The 25,191-nt window shown below is 59.6% G+C and overlaps 1 protein-coding gene across 1 annotated transcript in view; it reads left to right on the top strand.

Annotated features, from left to right (window-relative positions):
• Positions 1-25,191, top strand: part of Ano1 (anoctamin 1) — a 63,232-nt gene that overhangs the window by 34,267 nt on the left and 3,774 nt on the right. The window contains exons 12-23 of the mRNA XM_090347192.1: positions 2,998-3,158; positions 8,212-8,294; positions 11,076-11,147; positions 12,534-12,608; positions 14,623-14,824; positions 14,925-15,036; positions 15,602-15,659; positions 17,653-17,753; positions 18,672-18,820; positions 21,149-21,301; positions 23,782-23,834; positions 24,703-24,887. Of these exons, the coding sequence (XP_090203318.1) occupies positions 2,998-3,158; positions 8,212-8,294; positions 11,076-11,147; positions 12,534-12,608; positions 14,623-14,824; positions 14,925-15,036; positions 15,602-15,659; positions 17,653-17,753; positions 18,672-18,820; positions 21,149-21,301; positions 23,782-23,834; positions 24,703-24,887 (1,404 nt within the window). The remainder of the gene's footprint in view (positions 1-2,997; positions 3,159-8,211; positions 8,295-11,075; positions 11,148-12,533; positions 12,609-14,622; positions 14,825-14,924; positions 15,037-15,601; positions 15,660-17,652; positions 17,754-18,671; positions 18,821-21,148; positions 21,302-23,781; positions 23,835-24,702; positions 24,888-25,191) is intronic.

Raw genomic sequence — 25,191 nt, 5'->3', positions numbered from 1 at the left:
CAGACCTGAGGAGCCCTAGTGGGGATGTCACAGTGCTCGGGGACCTAGGGACCAAGGGGAAGCTGAGGCAGGGCTCCCACACGCCTTCTCCCCCCCATCGTGTGTTATGTCAGATTGAGGGGGCTGTGTCAGGACCCCGGGACCGGGCAGCCCAGCCTCACTTGAACGTCCTCTTCCCCCGGATAACTATTCGTTCCCTCGGGCACATTGCCCTCCGCTTGCTAAGATCAACCTGCACATGGGTGTTGAGGTTTTGTAGGGCTGGAGGCTGACGGGCTGCCCGTGGCCCCAGTGTGCCCAGAGCACAGCCAAGCCCACTGAGCCCACATAGTGCAGGAGCTTGTGGTCTCAGCCAGCCCTCCGGGCAGCTCTGATGGCTCTGTGTGGAATGTCTCACATCCCGAATTCCCTGAGCGAGGAGCCTCGAGGCTTCAGCTTCCGAACAGAAAGACAGCACCCAGTCCTGTCTTCTTTATGTCATGCTTTTATTTTGTTGTACCAGTACTGGGGCTTGAACTCAGGGCCTAGGTGCTATCCCTGAGCCTTTGTGCTCAAAGCTAGTACTCTAGTGCTTGAGCCACAGCTCCACTTCCAGCTTCTTGCTGGTTTAATTGGGGATAAGAGTCTCATGGACTTTCCTGCCCAGGCTGGCTTCTAACCATGACCCTCAGATCTCAGCCTCCTGAGTGACTGGGGTTGCAGGTGTGTGCCAATGGCTGCCCATACGTGATGCTTTGATACATGAGCCGTGCCCTCACCCTGCTGCAGCATTTCCCTCCTCCCAGAAGAAAGCGAAGCCTCTCCCTTGCTGTGTGTAGTCTAGTGCGTCTGAGAGGCTGGCTGTGTTTGCGAGCACTGGAAGCCTGAGGGAGTAGCAGGGGGAAGGCACCGGGAGGACACCTGGGGAGCCCATCCCCCTCCCTCCTGAGGGGAGGGGCTGCAGCCTGGGGGTGATGCCCCACGAAAGGGCACAGACACACAAGCAACAGTTCCCTGGAGGCCCAGGCAGAGCAAGGCCAGGCCCGTCCCCTCATCTCTGTCCCATGGGTACCTAAAGTAGACACCTGGGGCACACAGCCCCTGGGGTCCATCTCCTGGGGAGGGAGGCCAGTGGTGCCACCCTGGGCACCCCATCCCCCTCCTCCCTGAAGGACGGTCTTCCTGTTCCTAGGCTGGACCTAAGGCACCAGAGAAAGGCATTTTTGTCCCCCTGCTAGACTTGGTGCTGGGAGCTGCGGGGGTGTGCCAGGCCACAGGGCTCACAGACAGACAGACAGCCGGAGCTACACCCACTGTGCATGTCCTTCTTCGCCTCTGCACACACGTGCACACACATGCACCCATGCACTCCCGCTGCAGGCTCTCGCTGCACCCACCCCCCCTTCATCCTGATCACTTGACCCCGACATCGTCCCTGGCACACCCAGGATGACGACACTCAGAAGAAGAGCCAGGCAGAGGGGCCCGGGGCCGGCAGGACGAAACGCCAGCGTGGGGCAGCAGGAGGAAGCTGCTCACTGATGTGCATCCAGAAATGGAAAGAAAACAAAGCGCAGAGCATCCACTTCAGCTCCTTGGATGGTCACCGGCCCCGGGGCCAGCGCGGCAGCCTGGACACCTATCTGTAGGTCAAGATCTGGTCTACCATCACAGGAAGGAGAGCGCTCAGGGCCAGCCATAGCCCAAAGGGCCTTTTCCGGAAAGAAAAATGGAATCTGAAGGTTGAGGACTTGTCCAGGGCCACAGTGCAGGACAGGAGAGCAAGGACCCAGCCCAGGACCCCTGGGTCTCGGTAGAGACCCCCACCTCCGGGGAGACACCAGAGTTCAAGTCCCGCTGTGCTGTGTGGCCTTAGGCCAGTCACGTCCCCTCTCTGGGCTGGTGCAGGCCCAGCGTGGGCTCAGCAGTGCAGCACCCACCCGCCTGCAGAAGGCTCTAAGCGGAAAGGGCCCGGTGCCTCCTGTCCCGCACGTGCTGCGCCCCTGGCCCCAGCCGAGCCTGTCTGGCAGCAGAACAGATGTGCACTGAGTGCGACCCTTGGGTCCCCTCTGCCCAGGAGGCCTCCTGGGAGGGGGCTCCCCATGCCCGAGGAGATGCCCCACCCATGCCCTCGGCACTGGCGCTGGCCTGGGGAAAAGGCACAGAAGAGGCTGAAATGGTAGATTTTCTCTGGGCTTGGGGGACAGCAATGGAGTTTGAGCTCACAGCCTTGCTCTGCTAGGTCGGCACCCAACTGCTTGAGCCTCACCCTCGCCCTTCTTTGTTCAGTGGATGGATTAGCAGGGTCTTATACGTGTGCTCGGGTTAGCTTGGGGCCATGATCCTCTTCCATCTGCCTCCTGCATCTGCCTCTGCGATTACAGACACCACCACCACTCCCAGCACGGAGCTCTCATGATCCTGGTTCAAACCCAACCGGGGCAGGAAAGTCTGTGAGACTCTTATCTGCAGTAAACTACTCACAAAAAGCCAAAAGTGGCCTTGAGTGAGCCTAGCTACTCAGGAGGCTGAGATCTAAGGCTCGTCGTTTAAAGCCAGCAAGGGCAGAAAAGGACCCACAAGACTCTTCTCTCCAATGAACCACCAGAAAACCAGAAGTGGGGCTCTGACTCAAAGTGGTAGAGTTCTAGCCTTGAGCCAAAGAGCTCAGGGACTGGGCCCAGGCCCTGAGTTCAAGCTCCGTGACCAACTAAAAGAAAAGCAAAAAAGCATGAGGCCTTGAGTTCAAGCACTGGTACACATGCATATGCACACACACACACACACACACACACACACACAGAGCGCATGTGTATACTAGGCCTTAAACAGAGCCCAGGGCCCCACCACACTCAGGTGACAGTGAGTGTCACAGGGCCAGGGCTGTCCTGGGGAGTCAGGGGGCTAGATGTGGCCACAGCTGGGACCCACCCCGACCTTCCCTACCCCCCCCACTGTGGCCCCAGGCTGTGCTGGGTGCCAGTGGCAGGGGACTGGAGGTATGCCCTTGCGTTGCAGCATGGAGATGTGTGACCAGAGAAACAACATCACCATGTGCCCGCTGTGCGACAGGACCTGCAGCTACTGGAAAATGAGCTCGGCCTGTGCCACAGCCCGTGCCAGCCACCTCTTCGACAACCCTGCCACCGTCTTCTTCTCTGTCTTCATGGCCCTCTGGGGTAAGTGTGGCCCAGTCATCTGTGGGGAGGGCAGAGTTCCCTGTGTGGCCCGCAGACCTCTGTGTCACAGGAGCAGAGGGAACAGTCCCTGCTGGCCCAGAGCCCAGGGGGCAGGGCAGGAGGGCGCCCCGCTCCAGGAGCCCCGGGCCAGGCCACATGGGGGGCAGGAGGAGATCCACAGCCTTCCTACCCAACCCCGGTGGCACAGGCAGGCTGCCTGGACCAGGCTGGCGTGTAGTCTCGCAATCAGTGCTCAGGGCACCTCTGCGGGCCTCCTGTGTCTTTCGGGGACATGAGTTGCCTGCAGTCCCCCAGCTCTGAGCAGTGGCTGTGATGAGAATTAACCCACAATTCCAAGCATGCAGCCAGGCCTGGCTCCCCCTCCCATCCCCCTCCTGCAAGTCCCTAACTCAGGAAGTTGTGGCTGTGGCCACTGATGACTTTGGTTAGTAAATGACATGTGGGGGGCCTTTCCTGCTGGGGCCATAGGATTGAGGACCCCTACCCCCACTTGCCCAGCCTCATCCTCGCCTCCAGGAGGAAATGGTCAGACCCCCTGGGGGCAGAGCCCAAGGGGGCCTCTGGAAAGAGGGGCGGCACCTTGAGCTGGTTGTGGCATTTGTGGCAGAGCGGCCACAGGTTGGAACAGGCCAGGAACTGGGGTGCAGGGCTCCCCAGGAGCTCCGCTGTCCTAACCATGGTCAGAGGTAGACAGAAGTGGGCTGAGGAGCCGGTCCCAGGCCACTGGCCCTGAGGACACACCCACCTTGGTCACACAGGCCTTGCCACCTCCTTGGTGGGTCTCCAGCTAAGGGAAAAGGGTTGGTGAAGACGTAGCAGAGCCTGGGTGTGGAGCTGGTGGCTTCCAGGAGCTGGCAGCAGATTTGGCTGAAGCAGCCCCACAGGGGGCCCCTGAACAGGCCGCTCGCTTGTTTTCCAGAGCCCAGGGCTTCCTGCCCACCGGGCCAGTGTTCTGCCCCTGGCCATACCCCAGCTGGGTCCTAGGGCTTGAGCTCAGGGCCTTCGCTCTGTCCCTGAGCTCTTCTGCCCAAGCTTGTGCTCTGCCACTTGAGCCACAGCTCCACTTCTTTCTTTTTAGTGGTTAATTGGACATCAGAGTCTCACAGCCTTTCCTGGCAGGGCTGGCTTCAAACTGCCCTCGTCAGCTCTCAGCTTCCCAAGTGGCTGGGACTACAGGTGTGAGCACGGGCACACTCTCTGTACAGAGTTGCTGGGAGGGAAGCCGACTGCACGGAGGGGCTCTCCCTTCTGGGCCCAGAACCTGTCTCTTGAACAGGGAAGCCCTGCTGGTTGCAGGTGGTTAGAGGTATTTTCTCTGATGGGGGCAGTGAAATTGCATGGCTTGCCAAGACCATACAGCCAACTGATTGATCAGACCCACAGCCCAGCATGTCCACCGCTAAGGACCAAGTAAATGCCCTCGTCCCACATCCCCGTCCCAACATACTCCCCTTAGCTTTGGATCCTCAAGGGTAAAGGTGGCCCTGTTGTGACAGGACCTCCCACCCCAGCCAGGAGGGCCCAGTGAGTAAGGTCAGCTTGCCAATGAATCCCTGGATGTTCTTTCGCCTGCCCTTGGCTCCCAGCTCCATTCCCACCACGGGAGAAGGGCAGGCGGGAAATCAAGTGCAAGTTCCTGCTACATACTCCCCTTCCAAGGGAAAAAAAAAAACATCAGGAAAGTACCAGACACCGCCCAGCTGTCCTCCTAGAGAAGGAGCTTAGGTGAGCCAGAACGGGCGGCTATGTCACCGCTGCCCGCCACACGCATGCGTGCGCGCGCATACACACACACACACACACACTCACACTCACACACACTCCTCCCTGGGCTCCTTCCCTCAGCCTGTCTAGAGCAATTAGTAGAGGCCTCCAGCCCCTTTCTTTAATCTCTCCTTCAATTACCCACACAGTACCCGGAGGGGGCTTTCTTCCCTGGAGGTTCTCTTTCTTCTCCATGTCCTTCCCCGCCCCCTCATCCCCCATACACCCCTCACTCCATCCTTGGCGCCATTGGATGGCTCTGGGGTGGGGGCTCTCTCAGGCCCCAGGAAGGCAGTCCCTCCCCCATGCATGGGCCCTGAGCCTTTGCCTGCCCTGCCTGCTACGGCTGACATCTTAGCACCTCAGAGCCCATTTAGCTATTTGCTGAGATCAATTTTCTGAAATTACAGCCTAATCATGGGTTTGAACTGCTTGTCAGTTCCACGGAGAACAAAGGAGGTGATTTTGATTTCAGTCCCAGTCGCCAAGAATGAAATGTCAGCCTGGGGTGGAAGGGCCGCCTGCCATGCCTGAGGTTTTGATTGGCAGCTGCCCTGGACAGGGCGGAGGGGGAGCCAGGGTTGTGATTGTCTTCAGGGATTAAAAGGCCAGAGGCAGGTCAGCACTGGATGTCCAGGTGCTTGGGTAGAGGCAGGTGACACTGGAAGGCTCCGTGGCCCCAGGGTGGGGTGATAGCCCCCAGTGCCCACAGAGGGTGTGGGGGACAGCTCTGTCCTGATGCCCCTTGCTGGGAGTGACCATGTCCCCTGTCCCCTCTTGCGGGCTCCGCCACCGGGAACAGATGCAATAGAAGGCATTTTGGGTCTGGAGCTGTACACACTGTTACTTAAAAACAAAAAAATCCAGACCTGGTGGTGGCATAAGTGACACGCATTTCCTTCTCATTTCTGGACCTGCGAAACCCAGTCTTTGCTGAGGTAAAGGCCCTTGGCTGGCTCCGGAGAGTCCTGCTCATTGTCCCTCCACCTCGGAGTGGCTGAGAGGCCTGGCCCGGGTTCTGGTGACTGTCACTCCATCACAGGCCCATCCAGCCTCCCCATCCTCCAAGGGTTCCCTCCAAACCCCCCCCCCGACACTGGGCCCGCGGAGCCCTCACCCCGTCTCTGGCCCCTGCGCTGTGGCATTGCTGGTCTCCTGCCGCCAGGCACTGTGCGGCCTGCTGCGTGGCGGAGCTGTGGAGTGAGCAGAAATGCAGGAGGCTGGACCTCCACTCCCCGGATGGCTCCTGCCTCTTGGCTTGTGCTGTATCCCCACCCCCGCTCCGGACGTCAGGTCCATCCTCTCCTGACCCATCTGATCTTGGCAGGGTGACCCCTGGGTCCCTGCCTCCGCACACCGTGGACCCTTCATGGAAGCGGCTCTGATGTAAGTGAGCCCAGGAGGCACCAGTGCCCTCTGTCACTGGCCAGCTGTGCTGTGGCACTGTATGACTTTGGGGGAAGGATGGCTGGTCTCCAGGAGGGTGCATGGGGTGGTGCTCAGCACCCCATCCCGACCCACCCCCCTCCCCCACCCCACCCCAACCCACCCCACCCCCTCCTGCCCACCTTGACCCGCCCCACCCCAACCCACCCCACCGCCGCCCATGGAGTTGTTTGAATTTCTGAGTGTTCCCTAGAAGATGGCTAGTTTACAAATACTTTTCCTTCACTGTGTGGATTGGTTCCTTTGTTGAGCAGAAGCTTTTTATTAGTTTGATTTAATCCCATTTGTCTATTTTGTTTTCTTTTGTCACCTGAGCCTTTATGTTCTTTCTCAAACTAAACCAAGAACAGGTCAGGCTCTTGAGTAGCGCCCCCCCTCCCCACACCCAGGAGCTGGGGGCCTGGGACGCCTTGCTCTCCCTCGGCCTGGTGGGCTCTCTGGGAATCAGTGAGTGAGGCGGAGATGGGAGCAGGGATTCCGTGCTCCTCTCCCCTCCTCCTCCTCCTCCTCTTCTCCCCCTCTACTTCCTAAGCCACTACTGGCCCTGGCCGTGCCCTGCTGCTCTCAGGGCCGTGCCCTGCTGCTCTGGCTCTGACTCACACCAGTACGCCCCCCACCCGATCCGTCACGATTCTCACCTCTTGTGTAGGATCTTTTGAACTGGGGTGTTTTCTTTCTTTTTTCTTTCTTTTTTTTTTTTTTTGGTCAGTTGTGGGGCTTGAACTCTGGTCCTGGGCACTGTCCCTGAGCTCTGCAGGACTACCACCCTTCCCTTTGAACCACAGTGCCACTTCAAATTTTCTGGTGGTTAATGGAGATAGTCTCATGGACTTGAGTGTCCGGGCCGGCTTTGAACCGTGATCCTCAGATCTCAGCCTCTTGAGTGGCTAGGATTACAGGCTTGAGCCACAGCGGCCTGCTTTTACTGTTTGAGCAGCACCTGGTGGGTTTAGCTCAGCAGTGGTCAGCTCTGTTGACTTTGTGTCCAGCCATCCCCCTCCACCCTAGCTGGTTGTCGGGACTCGTGGCTGGTCAGCGGGGACAGTAAAGCAGGATGAAGCTTGGGGAGGGGCCACCTTGACATGCTTTGCTTACACCAAGGGGCTTTGGAAAGAGGCTCATGTTGGCTCAAGGTTCTGGAGGTTGAGGGTCACATGGCTTCCTGCCAGCAGACCTCAGATGGAGCGGGCTATCACGCGGTGAGAGACAGCACAGCACGCGTGTCTGCCCTTGGTCACTCCCTGTTCCCGTAAAGCCTACTGGATGACCTTTCCCACCTAATCCCTTCCCGGAGGCCCCACACGCAGCTTCCTGGCCGGTCGTGTTTCTGCCCTACGCCCCTCACACTAATTGGGGAGTACACGCCATCACATGAAGCCTGAGGGGACACCCGAGCCCCTGAAACCAATCTCGGTAGCTTCTGTGAGGAGATACTTTCTGCTCGTGCCCCTGGCTGCCCTGAGCCCACTCTTCCCACAGGATGGGAGACTGAGGAGGGAGCACCTGGCTTCCTGGAGGAGGGGGCATCTGTGAAAGACGATGAGGAGGAGCAGCTGGTACAGCCCTGACCCCAGCTTCTCCTTCCAGGCCCCAGATGCCCGCCTGGACCCCTCAGCCTCTAAAGCACGAGAGCAAACGGCTCCAATGGGCATTGCCAGGCCACCCGGGTCTGCTTGCCCCCAGGCCTTGCTTGCCTCCTGCCCACATGTCTAGCCGTGGTCCCTGTGGGAGGTCCAGGCTCTTGGGCTCCCCCAAGTTCTAGGCCAGTGGCGCTGCCGGGAGCCCGGACGAGGCCTCCTGACTGCTCTCCCGCTCCCCACAGCCGCCACGTTCATGGAGCACTGGAAGCGGAAACAGATGAGACTCAACTACCTCTGGGACCTCACGGGCTTCGAGGAAGATGAGGTGAGTGGCCTTGGGCTGGTCTCCCTGTCCGTCTGTCCCCCGTCCTCCTCCCCGTGACTCCTTCCCTGGGCCAGGCACGAGACCCCTTGATCCGTGCCCTTGAACCGGCAGAGGCTGAGGTGAGGTGGTCCAGCACCACCCGTGCCCCACTCATCACCCTGGTAGTCCATGCCCTCGGTTGTCATAGCAACTGCTCCACATCTGCCACAGTGGTTTTGGCCTCCTTGTTCACGTAGAACTGGGCAGAACAGCTGGGAAACCTCCCCTGGGATTCAGAGGCGGCTCCCCGCCTGTGGGTGTGGGGCGGCCCTCACTGCAGAGGGCACCCAGTCAGGGCAGGACGCCCCCTCCCCTCTAGCCCCCTAACAGCCATCTCCAGTAGCATTCCTAGGGCGAGTGGATGTGCAGAGGGACGGGGACTCCGCAGGGCAGCAGTGGGCAGAGCCCCTGCCTAGGCCAGCGAGTAATCAATCCATCTTGTAACATGCACGCACTCTGTTGTTATGTGAGTGGGGGACTAGGACTTGAACTCAGGGCCTTGCTGTGCTTGAACAGTGTTCTACTGCTTAAGTCTTGCTTCTAGACCAAGGTGTCACTTTTGTGTGTGTGTGCTAGTGTTGGTACTCAAACTAAGGGCCTCAAGCTCTTGCTCAGCTCTTTCACTCTAGGCTGGTGCTACCCCATTGAACCACGGCCCCACTTCCAGCTTTTGGCTGGTTAATTGGAGAAACGAATCTCCCTGGCTTTTCTGCCAGGCTGGCTGTGAGCTGTGATCCTCAGATCTCAGCCTCCTGGGTAGCGGGGACGCCAGGCGTGAGCCACGGTGCCCACCTGAGGGGCTCACCTTAGAAGTGAGGCCCTTGCGGCTTCCTTGTGGTCCTGCGGCTCCTCCTGGCCCTGGCCTCTCTCCCATGGCCTGCTGGGGCGGGTGAGACTGCCTCGTCACTCACCCTCAGTCACGTGGTGCAGAGGAGCCTTTGTGGTGGCTCTGTGCCCACAGACCGGGTTTGCCAGGAATGGCTCGGCAGCCTCAAAACGCTGATGAGGCTGCCGCCCCGGCTTCCCGGGTTCCATCCCCATGACCTGGCCACGCCGCCCAGCGTCTCTGTGCCCAGTGTGTCTGCCTGCCAAGCAGCACTGAGAAGCAGTCTCACCAGAGGGAGAGTGAAGGGATGGCAGGCCAAGCGCACACGAAGCCCCCATGAATGATGCCCTGGCTAGCCACCACCAGGCCCCACTCACCACCCATCTGTACACTAGTGTCAGCTTGTGCTTCCACTTCACAAAGGACTGACGCCACTCACCCCTGGCCCAGGCTCGTCAGGGGCAAAGCCAAGGACAGAGCTGAGCCCTGGTCACCTTTCAGGGACGGACACAGCCGACCCCAGGGCAAGTTCTTTCCTTGTTGCTTTACTTGGAAAGACTCACATTCAGTAGAGCAGGATAGCTCCTGCCTGTAACCCCACCTCTGCAGGAGGGGGAGACGGGGAGGTCCTAGCTCAAGGCAGAAAGTTACAGGACCCCATTTCAACCAATAAGTCAGGCATGGTGGTGTGTGCCTGTAATCCTGCTATCATGGGCAGAGACTGGTCTCTAGGGGGAAAATGCAAGCCTCTATCCAAGAACAAAATAACAAAACTAGAAAGGGCCGTATGTGTGGCTCAGCTGGTAAAGGACCTGCCTAGCGAGCACAGAGCCCTGAGTTCAAATTTGAGTACTTCCAAAACAACCACAAAAAAGCCCCTCTAACTAGAACAATGAGCATGTGTCATCTTCCTGCTGGAATGGCCTTCCTGTGTTGTATGGAAGGAGAGAAGGCTAGAATGGTCTTCCTTAGTATGCCTGCATCTGAGGGACACCGCAGGCAGGGGACAGTCCCTTTGTCCCGTCCCTGGGGACCCATCCCTTGACCAGGATCCCAACCTGGACGGCCAGCCTTGATTTCAGGGTGACAATCGTGGGAGACTCAGCTTCCCCACGTGAGGTGACCTCAGATGGAATGGTGCTGTCTCTTCCATAGTCTGAACCCCAAGTTTGGGCCAGTTGTCGGCCCGTGATTCCTTAGCTGAGGCTGAAAGTTCCTGTAGTGGCTCTTACCACGGAGTGCCTTAGAGCCACAGTAGGGCACCCCTGGGTCCTCCACAGTCCCAGCAACCCTCACCACACCAGACCCTCCCCCGTAGCCCCACTCCCCACCCCTCCCCCATCCTCCCAGCCCCCTGCACCATTGGCTTTGGCCCTGGTCCTCGGAGAGGGCAGGGTCTCCCCTGGAGGCAGCCTAAGTAACAATCTTTCTGTTTTGTTTTTATTTTCTGGTTCCTGAAGGAGGCTGTCAAGGTTTGCCATATATATATATATATATTTTTTTTTTTTTTGGTCACTCTTATCTTTCATAGCTCTCCTGGGAGAGGGCCTTGCTCGCACACCTGTCGGCTCTTCGGTCTGGGCGGGATCTCTGCTTCTTCCTCTGCCTGCCCTAGCCCCTTCTTCCCTCCGGTGCCCGCTGATCTGCACCCGGTGTCCCGGGCAGGCACCTCGGGTGCCCTCGCTTGCTGCCTCTCACTGAGTCTCTTCCTCACAGTGTCCCCAGGGGCCAGTTTGTGGCTGGGTGTCCAAATAAGCCGGATCCCACGGCCGTGCAGCAGAGCTGGGTGTGTTGGGGCAGGGGTAAGGAATTAAAAGTTGAAAATGACACAAGCGGCCACAAGCTGGTCCCATGGGCTTGTAGGGGGACGGACGAGGCTCCCTCGGGGCCCGGGTCTGACCCGCCTCCCTTCACAGGATCACCCCCGAGCTGAGTATGAAGCCAGGGTGCTGCAGAAGTCGCTGCAGAAAGAGCTGAAGCACAAAGAGGTACGGGAGCTGCCACCTTTCCCGGTGGGGTACAAGGGCAGCGAATGCCGTGTGTTTGTCTTGGGTGAACCAGGGGCCGGGGTCAGCCGGCACTGTCTGCTGGTGGGTAAGGTTTAGTGTTCCACTGTGTGTCCACGCCGCCGCCTGCAGCTCTGCCACTGAAGCATGGAGTGGCCAAGGCCGCAAACATAGCTGGCTGTGTTCTAGGATAGCAGCTCCCCTCCCAAGAACATGTCTTTGAGCGTACACCCAAGGTCCAGCCCCTCCTCTCACAGCCCCCAGGGGCTGCGTGGGGCTCAAGGGTGTGGAAAGAAACCTCAAAGCCAGAGCTGTCAGCCTGGTGGGGGAGGGGCCAGGCGTCGTCATCCCAGTTGGTACACAGCCTGGCGGTGTCTAAGGCCCTGCAGGCCTTGTCATGTCCCAGGGCGCCTCCCCAGCTCAAGGCCTGAGGCGCGATGTCTCAGGAGCTGGCAGAAAGCAAGGGGACAGCAGCCGAGGCTCAGAGGGGCTTCATTCCATCCCAAGGTGGTGGGCCTACCACACCCATTCTTGGCCACAGAGGGCTGCAGCAGGTGGGAAGATGGAGCCCCAGGTGCCGGAAGCCACCTGGCATCCAAAAACTTGGCTTCTGCCCTATTTCCTTAGTCAGGGCAAGCCCAGAGGTGTTCCTTTCCACCAGCCTGCAGGAAGATGTCACCCTAGGATGTCTGTTTGCCATGGCCGCACCTCTTATGGGGTCAGTTCCTCGTGGTTCCTAGCAGCAGCTCTGCAGTTCATGGTCCCCAGCTATGACACCCAATTAGCCAGGCTTATTGACATAAGCTGCTATGGGTGTGACCTTGCCAATGTCCCGCCCCCCTGGGCACGGGAAGCCACCATCCCCACAGCTGTGCCTTCGTTCTCCCACTCACACACACCAGGTGCTTAAACTCAAGGCTAGGGCTTTACCATTTGAACCACAACTCCCCTTCTGGATGTTTGGTGGTTAATGGGAGATAAGAGTCTCACAGACTTTTCCTGCCCAGTCTGCCTTTGAACCGTGCTCCTCAGATCTCAGCCTCCTGAGTCGCTAGGATTACAGGTGTGAGCCACCAGCACCAGCCCCTACCATCAAGCCTTCCCAGGACCCACGTCCCACAGCCAGTGGCCTGCATGGCCCTCACCATTGCACCTTGGGCCACCGGCAGCTTGGATCAACTTGCTCAGGAAAGGGATAAAAGCGTTATGGTCTGGGTGGCCACTGGCCTGGTGCTTCAGGTGCCGTGGCACCTGTATCAGTGGCAGGGGCCCATGTGCTCCTGAACACAGGGCCTTTGCATGGGCTTACCATCTGGCTATGGGCACTCAGAGACTCCCGAAAGTGACCCAGCTTATTTGCTGTCACAGACAGACAAGGTGAAGCTGACCTGGAAAGACCGCTTCCCAGCCTACTTCACCAACCTGGTATCCATCATCTTCATGGTAAGTTCCAGAAGGCAAAGGTGGGCGAGATCAGGGGTGCCCTCCCAGAGGGACTGGCGGAGTCTCCGTGAAGCTGTGGTGCTGACCTGTGTTCTGGTCCAACAACTCCCCTAAGACGGCCACAGAGCTGGAGCTCTGCAGGAGCCCTGGAGCAGGCAAGCTGGTCCCACCTGCTGGCTGATGGTTCCGTGGGCTCACTGGTGATTCCACACCTTTGCTGGTCCCACCTGCTGGCTGATGGTTCCGTGGGCTCACTGGTGATTCCACACCTTTGCTGGTCCCACCTGCTGACTGATGGTTCCGTGGGCTCACTGGTGATTCCACACCTTTGCTGGTCCCACCTGCTGGCTGATGGTTCCGTGGCTCACTGGTGATTCCACACCTTTGCTGGTCCCACCTGCTGGCTGATGGTTCCGTGGGCTCACTGGTGATTCCACACCTTTGCTGGTCCCACGTGCTGGCTGATGGTTCCGTGGCTCACTGGTGATTCCACACCTTTGCTGGTCCCACCTGCTGGCTGATGGTTCCGTGGCTCACTGGTGATTCCACACATTTGCTGGTCCCACGTGCTGGCTGATGGTTCCGTGGCTCACTGGTGATTTCACACATTTGCTGGTCCCACGTGCTGGCTGATGGTTCCGTGGCTCACTGGTGATTCCACACATTTGCTGGTCCTACATGCTGACTGATGGTTCCGTGGCTCACTGGTGATTCCACACCTTTGCTGGTCCCACCTGCTGGTTGATGGTTCCGTGGGCTCACTGGTGATTCCACACCTTTGCTGGTCCCACCTGCTGGCTGATGGTTCCGTGGCTCACTGGTGATTCCACACATTTGCTGGTCCCACCTGCTGGCTGATGGTTCCGTGGGCTCACTGGTGATTCCACACCTTTGCTGGTCCCACGTGCTGGCTGATGGTTCCGTGGCTCACTGATGATTCCACACCTTTGCTGGTCCCACCTGCTGGCTGATGGTTCCGTGGCTCACTGGTGATTCCACACCTTTGCTGGTCCCACCTGCTGACTTATGGTTCCGTGGGCTCACTGGTGATTCCACACCTTTGCTGGTCCCACCTGCTGACTGATGGTTCCGTGGGCTCACTGGTGATTCCACACCTTTGCTGGTTCCACCTGCTGGCTGATGGTTCTGTGGGCTCACTGGTGATTCCACACACTTGCTGGTCCCACAGGCTGGCTGATGTTTCCATTGGCTCACTGGTGATTCCACACCTTTGCTGGTCCCACCTGCTGGCTGATGGTTCCATTGGCTCACTGGTTCTGTGGGCTCACTGATGGGTTGGCTTCAAACCTCGGTCCTCAGATCTCAGTCTTCCCAGTAGCTAGGATGACAGGCACGAGCCACTGGTGACAGATTCCTTTGGGTCTTGTTAGTATAGTTACTTCATAAGTAAAGCAGCCTGGACAGAGAGCCAGATGAGGCAGGTAGGGCCAAGCTGCCCCGTCACCCCCAGCTGCCTCTCAGGGGACAGGGAACACCAGCCAGGGACTAGAGAGAATTCTGTCATGGAGAAGCCAGAAGGTCCCTGGTGGCTCCTGGGAAGGCAGGAGCGGGGGACCTAATGATGTCTCCCAAGCTGCCTCCTGCAGGATTGTGACGCCTGCTGCCCCCAGGGCGGGGGCTTGGCCTAGCTCTGTGTGCTCAGTCACCCCAAAATAGAGGAGAACGCTCCCACAGTCAGCCTGCTGTAGGGCCACTGGGACAGTGCGGGGCGTGGCACACTGGGACCCAAGCTCCACTAGGGGACAAGGAGGAAGGTGGTGAGAGCTCACCCCGCCCCGAGGCAGAATGGGATGGGGGGGGGCGGTGCCACCACGCAGACCCCAGGGCCTGAGCCGAGTGTCCTGCCCAGGATAAACAGCTGCCTGCTCCTCAGGTCCTTTCCCTCCCTGGAATGCAGGCCTTGGTGCTGACAGAAGCCCTGGCTGGGCGGGCTGATCGGAAGGAGGTGGGGCTCCCTTGAGCCCCTCGAGACGCCTGTCCCTTTTTCCCTCAGATCGCCGTGACGTTTGCCATCGTGCTCGGCGTGATCATCTATAGGATCTCCATGGCCGCCGCCCTGGCCATGAACTCCTCTCCGTCCGTGCGGTCCAACATCCGGGTCACGGTCACGGCCACAGCCGTCATCATCAACCTGGTGGTCATCATCCTGCTAGACGAGGTGTACGGCTGCATCGCCCGGTGGCTTACCACCATCGGTGCGTGCCATGGGCCTTGGGCCCCCACCCAACCAGGGAGGCCACCCAGGGGCCTACCGTGCCCGTGGCTGCAGCTCAACCCCGTCTCTCCCTCCTCCAGAGGTCCCCAAGACGGAGAAGAGCTTCGAGGACAGGCTGATCTTCAAGGCCTTCCTGCTGAAGTTTGTGAACTCCTACACGCCCATCTTCTATGTGGCATTCTTCAAAGGCCGGTAGGGACTCGCTCAGCCCGTGGCTTCTCCTCCACACACACCCCACCTCAACTGCCCTGGCCCCAAAGTCTGTGACGGGGTAGACAGTGGGCTCCCACAGTGTGGAGCTCAGGGAAAGCCTGGTTCTAGCTGAAGCAGACAGCAGAGACAACCCCCACAAGCAAAACAGACCCTAGATAGTGGGGACCCCAAGCAGGAGAGGCCCCTCAACAGTATAGATTCCAGAGAAGACAGACCCCAGACCACAGGGACCCCAGATGTGGGCAACCAGGTAGAGGAGATCCCCAACAATGCAGGCCCCAGGCAGAGGAGACCCCTAGCAAGAAAGACCCCAGGCAGTACCCCCACAATGGGAGGCAGGGCCATGCTGGGGCTGCAGGCTGCAGGCAAGCAGGTATGAGGCATGGGGAGCCAGGGAGCTTCGTCCCCAAACAGGATGTGGCCAGAGGGAAGGCTACCAAGGCCTCCAGAAGGCCCAGACTCAGGGCACCTCCCTAACACAGTCCCCCCGGGTGGTCTGTGCATGTGAAGTCTCCTCTTTAATAAAACACCGTAATCGTTCCAGATTTGTCGGGCGCCCGGGGGACTATGTGTACATTTTCCACTCTTTCCGGATGGAGGAGGTAATGGAGACTGCACATCGGCCCTCTTGCCCTCGGTTTGCCTCACGGTGCATACACCGTGACTGCACGGTGTGTGCATACCCGTGTGTTTGCACATGTGGTAGCCACGTGTGGTGGCCACGTGCATAGCGTGGCCTTTCCTCTTGTGAGGCATCTTCTGCTCTCATCTGGCTCACCGAGCTCTGATCTTGGTATCCACATCAAGACTCTCCGGAAGACTGCTCATGACTGCAGCCAGTTACAGCCACTTTCCTTTCCTTTCTTTCTGTGGTTACAGTGAGTCAAGGAAACCAGAACTAAGCTACTTTCTTCTTTTTTTTTAACTCAGTGGCAAGGTCTGTCTCTCTGATCTGTCTCTCAGACAAGCTAGGCACACGTGGCTTTTGCCTAGCATTCTGGCCACATGGGGCTGGCACCAGCGCCTTCGGTGGCTGAGTCACCACTGGGGGCTGGCTTCACTGTAGTTGTCCCACAACCAATGGCTCCATCCACATAGCTGGGGCATCATCATTCCTGGTCCTGGGGTAGCCAGGCCTTGTTTCTAACTCACAGAACAGCTCTACTCATCAGGAAATAGGAGTGGGCCTCCCTGGCCAGAACGCTGGGAATGGAGTTCAGAGGGCTGGGTGGGTATCAGGTCCAGGGCAATCTGGCTGCCTGGAATATAGCCTGGAAATTCAGCCAGCTGAATGCAAGCCTAGGTGTCCCAGCCTCCTCCCCAGTGCTGGGGGCTTGTGAAAGGCCACACAGTACCCTGGGCTGTCACCATGGCATTATCTTCACCCTTGGGACACCTTGCCAAACTCGGCAATGCTCAGAGGCGAAGGGAGGCGTCTTTGTAAAGCAAAGGATATAATCTTTTTAATGAAACCATGACTCTCCAAGACAAATATTTTGATAGCTATATAAAAAGTTCCTCCAGAACTCAGAGAAGGGCCAGTGTGCCCCGGAACTCACCACACGCCCTCCTCCTCAGGCGAGTGGAGCATCTCACCCAGACACGGCCCCGCTGAGGGCCTGGGCCTAAATGGGGGGCGGGTAGCTGTCCACTGTGAGGCTTCCAGCTTGTAAGCCCTGCTTCCCTGCAGCTAGGACGTGTGGACCTGGTGTGGATCTAGGAAAGGGATCAGGAGGCCCACCCCTCCATATGACACCCCCCCACAGCTCTACTTCTGGGCACCCAGCCCACAGACCTGGGGGCTCCCCAAACCAGGGTTTGAATGACAAAAGTGTGCCTGCTCACTGTCTGGAGACCGGAAGTGCAAGATGGAGGTGTGCCAGGCCTGGTACACTCATCCTGTTGCCCCCCAGGCTCTGCCCTCTGCAGTCTTTCTTCTGTGTTCTTTCCTCATAAGGACACTGGCCATTGGCTAGGGCCTGCCCTACTTCAGCACCTCCTCTTACTTAACCACATCTGCAGAGACCCCTTTTCCAGAAAAAGATCCCATCCCCAGGTTCCAGGGAGTCAGGGCACAAATGAGCCTCAACCCTTCCTTGGCTTGCTCTCTGGGGGGCGGGGCCGGCTCCGGGGGGCGGGGCTGGCTCTCGGCTTGCTCTCTGGGGGTGGGGCCGGCTCCTGTGGGCGGGGCTGACGCTAGGCTTGCTCTCTGGGGGGGCAGAACTGGCTCCGGGGGGGCGGGGCTGATGGCTTGCTCTCTGGGGGGCGGGGCAGACGCTCGGCTTGTTCTCTAGGGGGCGGGGCCGGCTCCGGGGGGCGGGGCTGACTCGGCTTGCTCTCCGGGGGGCGGGGCTGGCTCCGGGGGGGCGGGGCCGACGCTCGGCTTGCTCTCTGGGGGGCGGGGCTGGCTCCGGGGGGCGGGGCTGACGCTCGGCTTGCTCTCTGGGGGGCGGGGCTTGCTCTCTGGGAGGCGGGGCCGGATCCGAAGGGCGGGGCTGACGCTCGGCTTGCTCTCTGGGCGCGGGGCTTGCTCTCTGGGGGCGTGGCCAGCTCCGGGGGGCGGGGCTGACGCTCCCTGTGCCTGCCCTTCTGCAGTGTGCCCCTGGGGGCTGTCTGATGGAGCTCTGTATCCAGTTGAGCATCATTATGCTGGGCAAGCAGCTGATCCAGAACAACCTCTTTGAGATCGGCATTCCGTGAGTGCGGCCTGGCCTCCCGTGGGGGGAGAGGGGTGCACAGCGGGTCTGGGTCTGGGGTCCCAGGTGGGCTTCCACGGTGATCTCTGCCCTTAGTGATTTCCAGCGTCAGCCAGTGAGGAATGGCAAGGAACAGGGAGGTGGGGGCGGCCTGGAGGGATGAAGGGGGCCGAGCAGGACCTGAGCAGCTGGCTCCCTGGAGACAAGACAGGGTCAAATCCCTGTCCTTGTGTCCCTGAGATAGGCCAGACCACCTGTGGGCTTAGATGGCTGTTGGCCAGGACTGTCTGTTTCCCATGAAACCAACACAGCTACCGTGACTCCCAGAGAATGAGTAAAGACAGCCATGCCTGTTGAGCCAGGCAGAAGTCACCACTGAAAAACAAAACAAAACTGGTGGAAGGGTGGTTGCTGTGGTGGCTCAGCCCTGTAATCCCCGCCGCCGAGAAGGCAGAAATGTTGAGGAACACAATTAAGGGCCTGCCTGAACAAATTTCTAAATCCAGAGGTAGCCACGTGGCTCAAGTGGTAGAGCACTAGATTTGAACAAAGTAAAACCTTAGGGACAGTAGCCAGGCCCTGAGTTCAAGCCCCAGGACTGGCACCAAAATCCAGTTCTCCATCTCTAAGAGCAAACCAAGTGTGGTGGGTCGCATCTGTAATCCCGCGGGGTGGGAGGCTTGGGTAGGAGGGTGGGTGTCTGAGACTGACCTGGGAAAAACACAGGACTGCATCTGAAAAAACTGAGTTCAAGGAGGGCTGAGGGCGTGGCCTGCGAGGTAGAGCCCTGAGTTCAGACTCCAGTGCTATGGAGAGGGAGGGAGGGAGGGGGCGGGCAGGAAGAAGAGGGAACTTGGCAATGGGGCTTGGAGGCCAGGCCCAGCCCCTGTTGCCCCCGCTGATGCTCGTTTCTTCCAGGAAGATGAAGAAGTTCATCCGCTACCTGAAGCTGAGGCGGCGGAGGCTGCATGACCACGAGGAGCACGTGAGAAAGCCCCAGCAGCGCTACGAGGTAGACTACAACCTGGAGCCCTTCGCCGGCCTCACGCCCGAGTACATGGAGATGAGTGAGTGACAGGGCCATCTGCCACCCCCACCCCCAAAGGATGCCCCAGCCCTGCAGCAGAAGGTGTGTGGCGTGGGGCCTGATACTAGCACTTCTGCTCTCACTGCCCCCAAGCCAGGGCCTGGCCCCCGCCAGGCCCCGCTCCAGCCCAGGCCCCAGTGACAGGTACTTCTTCCACCCCACAGCCCTTAGGGAGGCTGCCCTCTGCTTCCCTCTCCTCCCCTAGCCTGCTCTGAGGTACTCAAAGTAGCTGCAGCCCCAGAGTGGAGCAGAGACCCAGTAGAGACCCTAAGATTGAGCTGTGTGACCTGCAGTCCTATATGTGGACACAATGTGGAGAGATGGGGATAGCCCCAGCAGGTGGACAAGGAGAAAGGCGTCCTGTGTGGCTACTGGAATAGGTTGGCATTGTCTCCTCTTCTCTGGCCACAGTGGACTCCTGACACATAGCTCAGGCCAACCACTGGGCCTTTGTACTCGCTGTGCCCCCGCTGACACACTCCCTTCTCTCCAGAATTCTGTCTAGAGTGGCCCGGGCAGGGGTCTTCCCTGAGCAGCCCCTCCCCTACTTGGCAGCAGCCTGCCCTCCCCCTCCCTATCCTGAGTACACCCCTCTCCCACCCACCCCACAGGCCCAGGTAAACAGCAGGTGCTCAGTACATGTTCAGTGAGTAGAGGAACAGACACAAAATGACCTCAAGAGTGCCATGGCCTCTGGACACTATGGGTGGACTTCAAAACCACTGGTTCCAGACCATATACAGTGGCTCAAACATGTAATGCCAGCTACTTGGGCGAAAGGAGCTCAGAGTAAGACCAGCCCAGGAAATAGCACAAGACCCTCTCTGAAATTAAAAAGCAGAAAGTTGCTGGTGCTGGTGGCTCATGCCTGAAAGCTACTCAGGAGGCTGAGATCTGAGGATCATGGTTCAAAGCAAGCCCCGGCAGGGCTGCTGGTGATTAGCAAGCGCCTCCCAAAAGGCCAGGAGGTTGCTGAGGGCTGGAATACGGTGACCGTGCTCTTCCCCCTGGAAGAAAACCCATGCTAAGCCAAGAGGGCAGGTGAGCCGCTGGGATCCAGTCCCACGGCTGCAGCCCCCAGGGCCTCAGGCGCTGGGTGGCCTGGGCTGCGCCCCTCTATGGGACCCTTGGTGGATCAGGGAGTGGTTAGAGGCCGTCACGGCTGAGCTGGGGCCTGAAGTCAGACCTCCACACTTAGTATTTTTCCGTGGTGGAGGTCTGGGGCCTGCCCTCCACCATCTCGGAGACGGCACTTCCCAAACCCGCCCTGAGGGCCCACCGTGCACCCTGGCTTCTCTGACACCCCGGCAGGCACCTTTGCCTCCTGAGGAGGCCTGCACCAGGGTGCCAGGGTGCCAGATGTGGACAGACAGGGAAGGATCCAAGGTCCCTCCCTCCCCGACCTGAGTCCCTGCTGTCCTTCTCACCCATGTAGTGCAGCACCAGCTAGTGCGGGGTCCCTGGGAAGTGGAAGCACCCATCCAGCCCCAACCCTGGGCCCTAGATCCACCCCCTGCCCTGCCCTTGGGTCAGAAAGCCACTGACACAGTCTGGGGACAGAGCTCTCACAGTGCCCTGCCCCTCCCCCCGGGGCTTACAAAGGCCCCACTCAGCCAGCAGGGCACAGGGGGACACTCTGCTGGCTTCCTTATTTACCAGCTGGCAAGGAGCACCCAGAAGGCTCCTCCAGTGGCCTTTTCCTGTCCTTCTCAGAGCCCAGCCCCGGCCCGTGCAGCACCCAGGGCCGCAGAGCCCCAGAGTCCACCCAGGCAGGAGGACCGGCAGGCTGAGGCCCAGAGCAACTGGCCATCCTGGAGCAGCCTCAGACCCTACACAGGGAGAGGAAGTCAGGCCTCTGCACAGGGCAACAGAGCCACCACTGAGCTCCTCCCTAGGCCAGCACTGGAGGGTGCAGGCAGGCTGGGAGCAGGACACTGTTCCAGGCGAGAAGTTTAACCCAGGAGCCAGGCGCCAGGCACTCGTGTCTGTAACCCCAGCTACTTAGGAGGCCCAGATCTGAGGACTGCGGTTTGAAGCCAGCCTGGGCAGGAAAGTCTGATGCTCTTACCTCCAATTAATCACCACAAGCTGGACGTGGAGCTGTGGCTCAAGTGGTAGAGTGGCAGCCCTTGAAAGCCAAAGCTAAGAAACGATGCCCAGGCCCTGAGTTCAAGCCCTCGTGTCAACACATACGCAAAAGACTAGACAGGGGGAAGCGAGCTGCACTGGGTGCAGGGGAGCGTGCCCGGGTGGCAGGGTCCCCCGTGGCGGCCGAACCTCCTCCCCAGTTCTCCTCTCCTCCCCGCAGTCATCCAGTTCGGCTTCGTGACGCTGTTCGTGGCGTCCTTTCCGCTGGCCCCGCTGTTCGCACTGCTGAACAACATCATCGAGATTCGCTTGGACGCCAAGAAGTTTGTCACGGAGCTGAGGCGGCCAGTGGCCATCCGAGCCAAGGACATCGGTGAGTGACCGGGCCCGGGAGGGTGGCGTGGGGCGAGGGCTGTGCTGCAGAAGCCAGTGCCAGAGCCGGCCGAGGGGGTCAGGGCATCACTCCCCACCCACGGGCTTCATGCCCTCGCTTCCTGGGTGACACAGACCCTGAGGCTGGCTTAACCACACGCATGCTCGCACACTCACACATGCGCACACATACACACACATTCTCCTGGGTTGGGAAGGGTCATGGAAAGGAGGGGCCCCCGCCCGCATGGGTGCCTTGCCTGGCCGCTCAGCACAACCTGGGGCCAGCTTTTTAGGGCGGAGCCACTCAGACTCCCCCCGCCTGATGGGGAAGACGGAGTGAGTGTGTGGGTCGGCAGCGTAGTGCAAAGCGTAACCGTAGTCGGTGTGGCTCCGTGGCTCATGCCTGCCATCCCAGCTACTCAGGAGGCTGAGATCTGAGGACCATGGCTCAGAGTCAGCGCGGGTCGGAAAGTCCCTGAGACTCTTATCTCCAGTTAACCACCAACAAAGCTGAGAGTGGAGCTACGACTCAAGTGGTAGAGGTGGAAAAGCTAAAGCACCGTGCCCGGGCCCTACACCGAAGCCCAGAACTGTGATAACTCATAGAGGTGCCCGAGGCCGAGAGCACCGTTCCCGGAGGCAGATGAGGCCTCGCCAGGCTGAAGCGCGGGAGCTGTGTGAGGAAGGAGGCCTGAGCGGCAGACTGTGGGTACAGCAGGAACACCCACGATCTTGTCTCCAACAGAAGTCTCGAAAGCCTCTGAGTGAACAGACCCCCAACTCTCTCGGGGCCCTCCCCAGGCTGGAGCTCAGGCTACTCATGGTCATGTGAACCCGCCTGCCGCATCCCTAAATGGCCAGGAAGACTTGGAGGGCCAGACGGACCTGCACCATGCAGGAGGCACACTAAAGCACATGGTTTGGGGGAAGGACAGAAGGCGGGGGGGGGGGAGCAGAGTCTGCCAGACAGGATTCATCTTGCTCTTCAGCGTGGAAAAGGCCATGCATGCTGGACACCGGGAGCTCACCCCTGTCATCTTTGTCACTCAGGAAGCAGTTCAAGGCCAGCCTGGGCAGGAAAAAAAAAAGTCACAAGCCTCGTTCTCAGTGGAGAGCTGGGCACACGCCTCTTGTCCTAGTTCACAGAGACGGAGCATGCCCCAGGCCCCTGCTGGGCCAGGAGACCCCACCTCAAAACAAGGCAAACCAAGACAGGTGGCGCGGCTCAGCTGTAAGAGCACCTGCTTAGTAATAAACTCAAGCATAGAGTGTGTGTGTGTGTGTGTGTGTGTGTGTGTGTGTGATATGAATCAGTGCTTAGCTGGTGGACAGGACAGAGAGTGAACCCTGGGCTGGATTGGGGCCAACTTGCACTTTCCCTGAGAGTTTTCACCCTTGGGTCCTCACAGGGCTCAGGAGGAGCCCAGGCGGGTCTTGGGCCCCTGTGGTCCAGGTTCAGGAACCCTGGGCTTCCCCCCGGAACAGTGAGCCTGAGGCGGTAGGCACGGGCTGGGCATCCCACCTGTGTCCTGTGCCGCCTCCCGCCTCCCCCCAGCCGCACGTGGCGCTCGCAGCCCAGGCCGGCTGTGCTTGCGCCACCTGGACTGGTGTTCCGAAGCTAGCTGTCGCCACCTGGTGGCCAGTGCGCACTTGGAGCACTCAGCAGGCTAGCCTCGGCTGGGTGGCCCTGCCCCGCGGGGCTCCACAGGCGTCCTGGGACCGCTGACTCAGGGCCCTCACCTGTTCCCACGTCCTAGGGATCGGCTGCTGGCTTCCTGCTTCCTGCCTGTCTGGTTGCAGGCCTGCTCTGCCATCTTTCACACACTTGTTTATGGGCTCCTGGGCTGTAACCTTTCGCTCAATGGGCTTTTGTGTTCCTCCTCTGATCCGTGCAGGGCCCAGGCCCAGCGTCCTGGAGACACAGCACGCAGTGACCTGGCCTCTGTGACCTGCAACCCATGGCTATGGCTAAGGGCAGCTGAGCTCTGAAGGGCAGGTGCCCTGAGCTCTCTGCCACAGCCATGGGGGGCAGGGTAGAGGAGGGGGGAAGGCCGTCCCTGCTGGCCAGCCTCTGTATATGAAGACCTGCTTCCAGGCCACCATGGTAGGGGAGGCGTGAGTTCCTGCTTTCTCAGAACCTCTGCCTGTGCCCAGGGCTGTGAGGGGACAGGTGCCGCCCCACCAACCCCGCCCCCGCCCCACACTTATTGGAAATGGGGTCTTCAGTCCCATAGGGTAGTGTTTTTATCTTTTACTTGTGTGTGTGTGCGCTAGTACTAGGACTTGAACTCAGGGCCTGGGCGCTGTCCCTTAGCTTTTTCCCTCAAGTCTGGCGCTCTATTGCTATAGCCACAGTTCCATGTCCACCTGTTTGCTGGTTGACTTTGCTGGCCAGGCTGTGTGCCCGGGCAGGGCCTCTGCACTCTGCACGAGCAGTGACACGCCTGGCCTGCAGTCATGTGTGTGCTTCGCCCGCAGGCATCTGGTACAACATCCTCAGTGGAATCGGAAAGCTGGCCGTCATCATCAACGTAAGTGACCTGGGACCTCAGCCTATCCAGAATGGACGGTGACAGTCCAGCCCTTCCCTGGGCACGGGACCTGTTCCCAGCCCTCTTTACAGTCCTGGTAGGGGGATGTCACCCTTTAGAACATCCCTTGACTGGTGTGGGGGAGGGGGAGGGAAGGAGACAGAGGGAGGGAGAGAAACCACGAGGAAAGAGACTGATGGGAGGAGAAAGGCAGAAAGAAGCCCCTCCTTGGCAGTCTGTCTTCTTTACATTTTTACAACGCACACCTGCTCGTTAAGAGACACTGAGGCCTGGAGCACTCCATCCCCCGCCCCATGCTGAGCCGGGCCTGGTCCCCAGAGCGGGGCACCTGGCACATAGCGGGCAGGGCAGCTCCCCAAAGCTCAGGCCTGGAGCTCCCCTGCCACCCGCCCCCAGGGGAATGGGGTCCCAGGGGCCCCTTCCCGCCTGCCAGCCCCAGCCCCAGCCCCACGCGGGCTTTGAGATCTCCGCTGAGGCCTGCATGTACCAGCAGCAGTGCCCTGGGGCAGGGACTGCACGGATAGCCACACAGTGCAGGCAGCCAACAGGCAGCTGTTTGGGGCTTCACTGGTGGCGTCAAGAACAGAGCCACTCACCTGCCCATTCCCTGCAGTCCTGAGAGTCCCCTTGGCAGCTGTGGGGCTTCAGGTCCCTCTTCCCCAGCCCGCCCCGAGGCAGGCAGGCTGCTGGCTACTTGTCTGCTCTAATGAGCCGCCCTGGCCTGTCCACGCAGAGCCGCTAGGCACCCTGCCCCACCACACGGCCACCCCGCCCCGCCCCACCACCATCCTGGCTCCCGGGGGCTGTGTGGCCTCCTGCCCACCCTGACCCCGCCGTTCCCCGCCAGGCCTTCGTGATCTCGTTCACGTCAGACTTCATCCCGCGCCTGGTGTACCTCTACATGTACAGCCAGAACGGGACCATGCACGGCTTCGTCAACCACACGCTCTCCTCCTTCAACGTCAGCGACTTCCAGAACGGAACAGCCCCCAGCGACCCCCTAGACCTGGGCTATGAGGTGCAGATCTGCAGGTACACTCCACCTCACTCTTAAAGAGGCCCACCCAGCGGGCTTCCGGGAAAGCCGGGGTTTCAGCCAGGACCACGTACAGGACAACTGGCACTCTTAAAAAAAAAAAAAGAGGGGGGAAGGCAGAAGTGTGGCCTCGGGGTAGAGTGCTTGCCTACCATGCACAAAGGCCTGAGTTCGATTCCTTGGTTCCTTGGTACCACATGCATAGAAAAAGCTGGAGGTGGTGCTGTGGCTCAAGTGATAGAGCGCTAGCCTGGAGAAAGCCCAAGGACAGTGCTCAGGCCCTGAGTTCAAGATCCAGAA

The sequence above is a fragment of the Megascapheus bottae genome, chromosome 16 (assembly GCF_031878675.1).
Source record: "Megascapheus bottae isolate mThoBot1 chromosome 16, mThoBot2.hap1, whole genome shotgun sequence".
Taxonomy (NCBI): Eukaryota; Metazoa; Chordata; class Mammalia; order Rodentia; family Geomyidae; genus Megascapheus; species Megascapheus bottae.
This window is presented reverse-complemented; position numbering and strand designations above follow the sequence as displayed.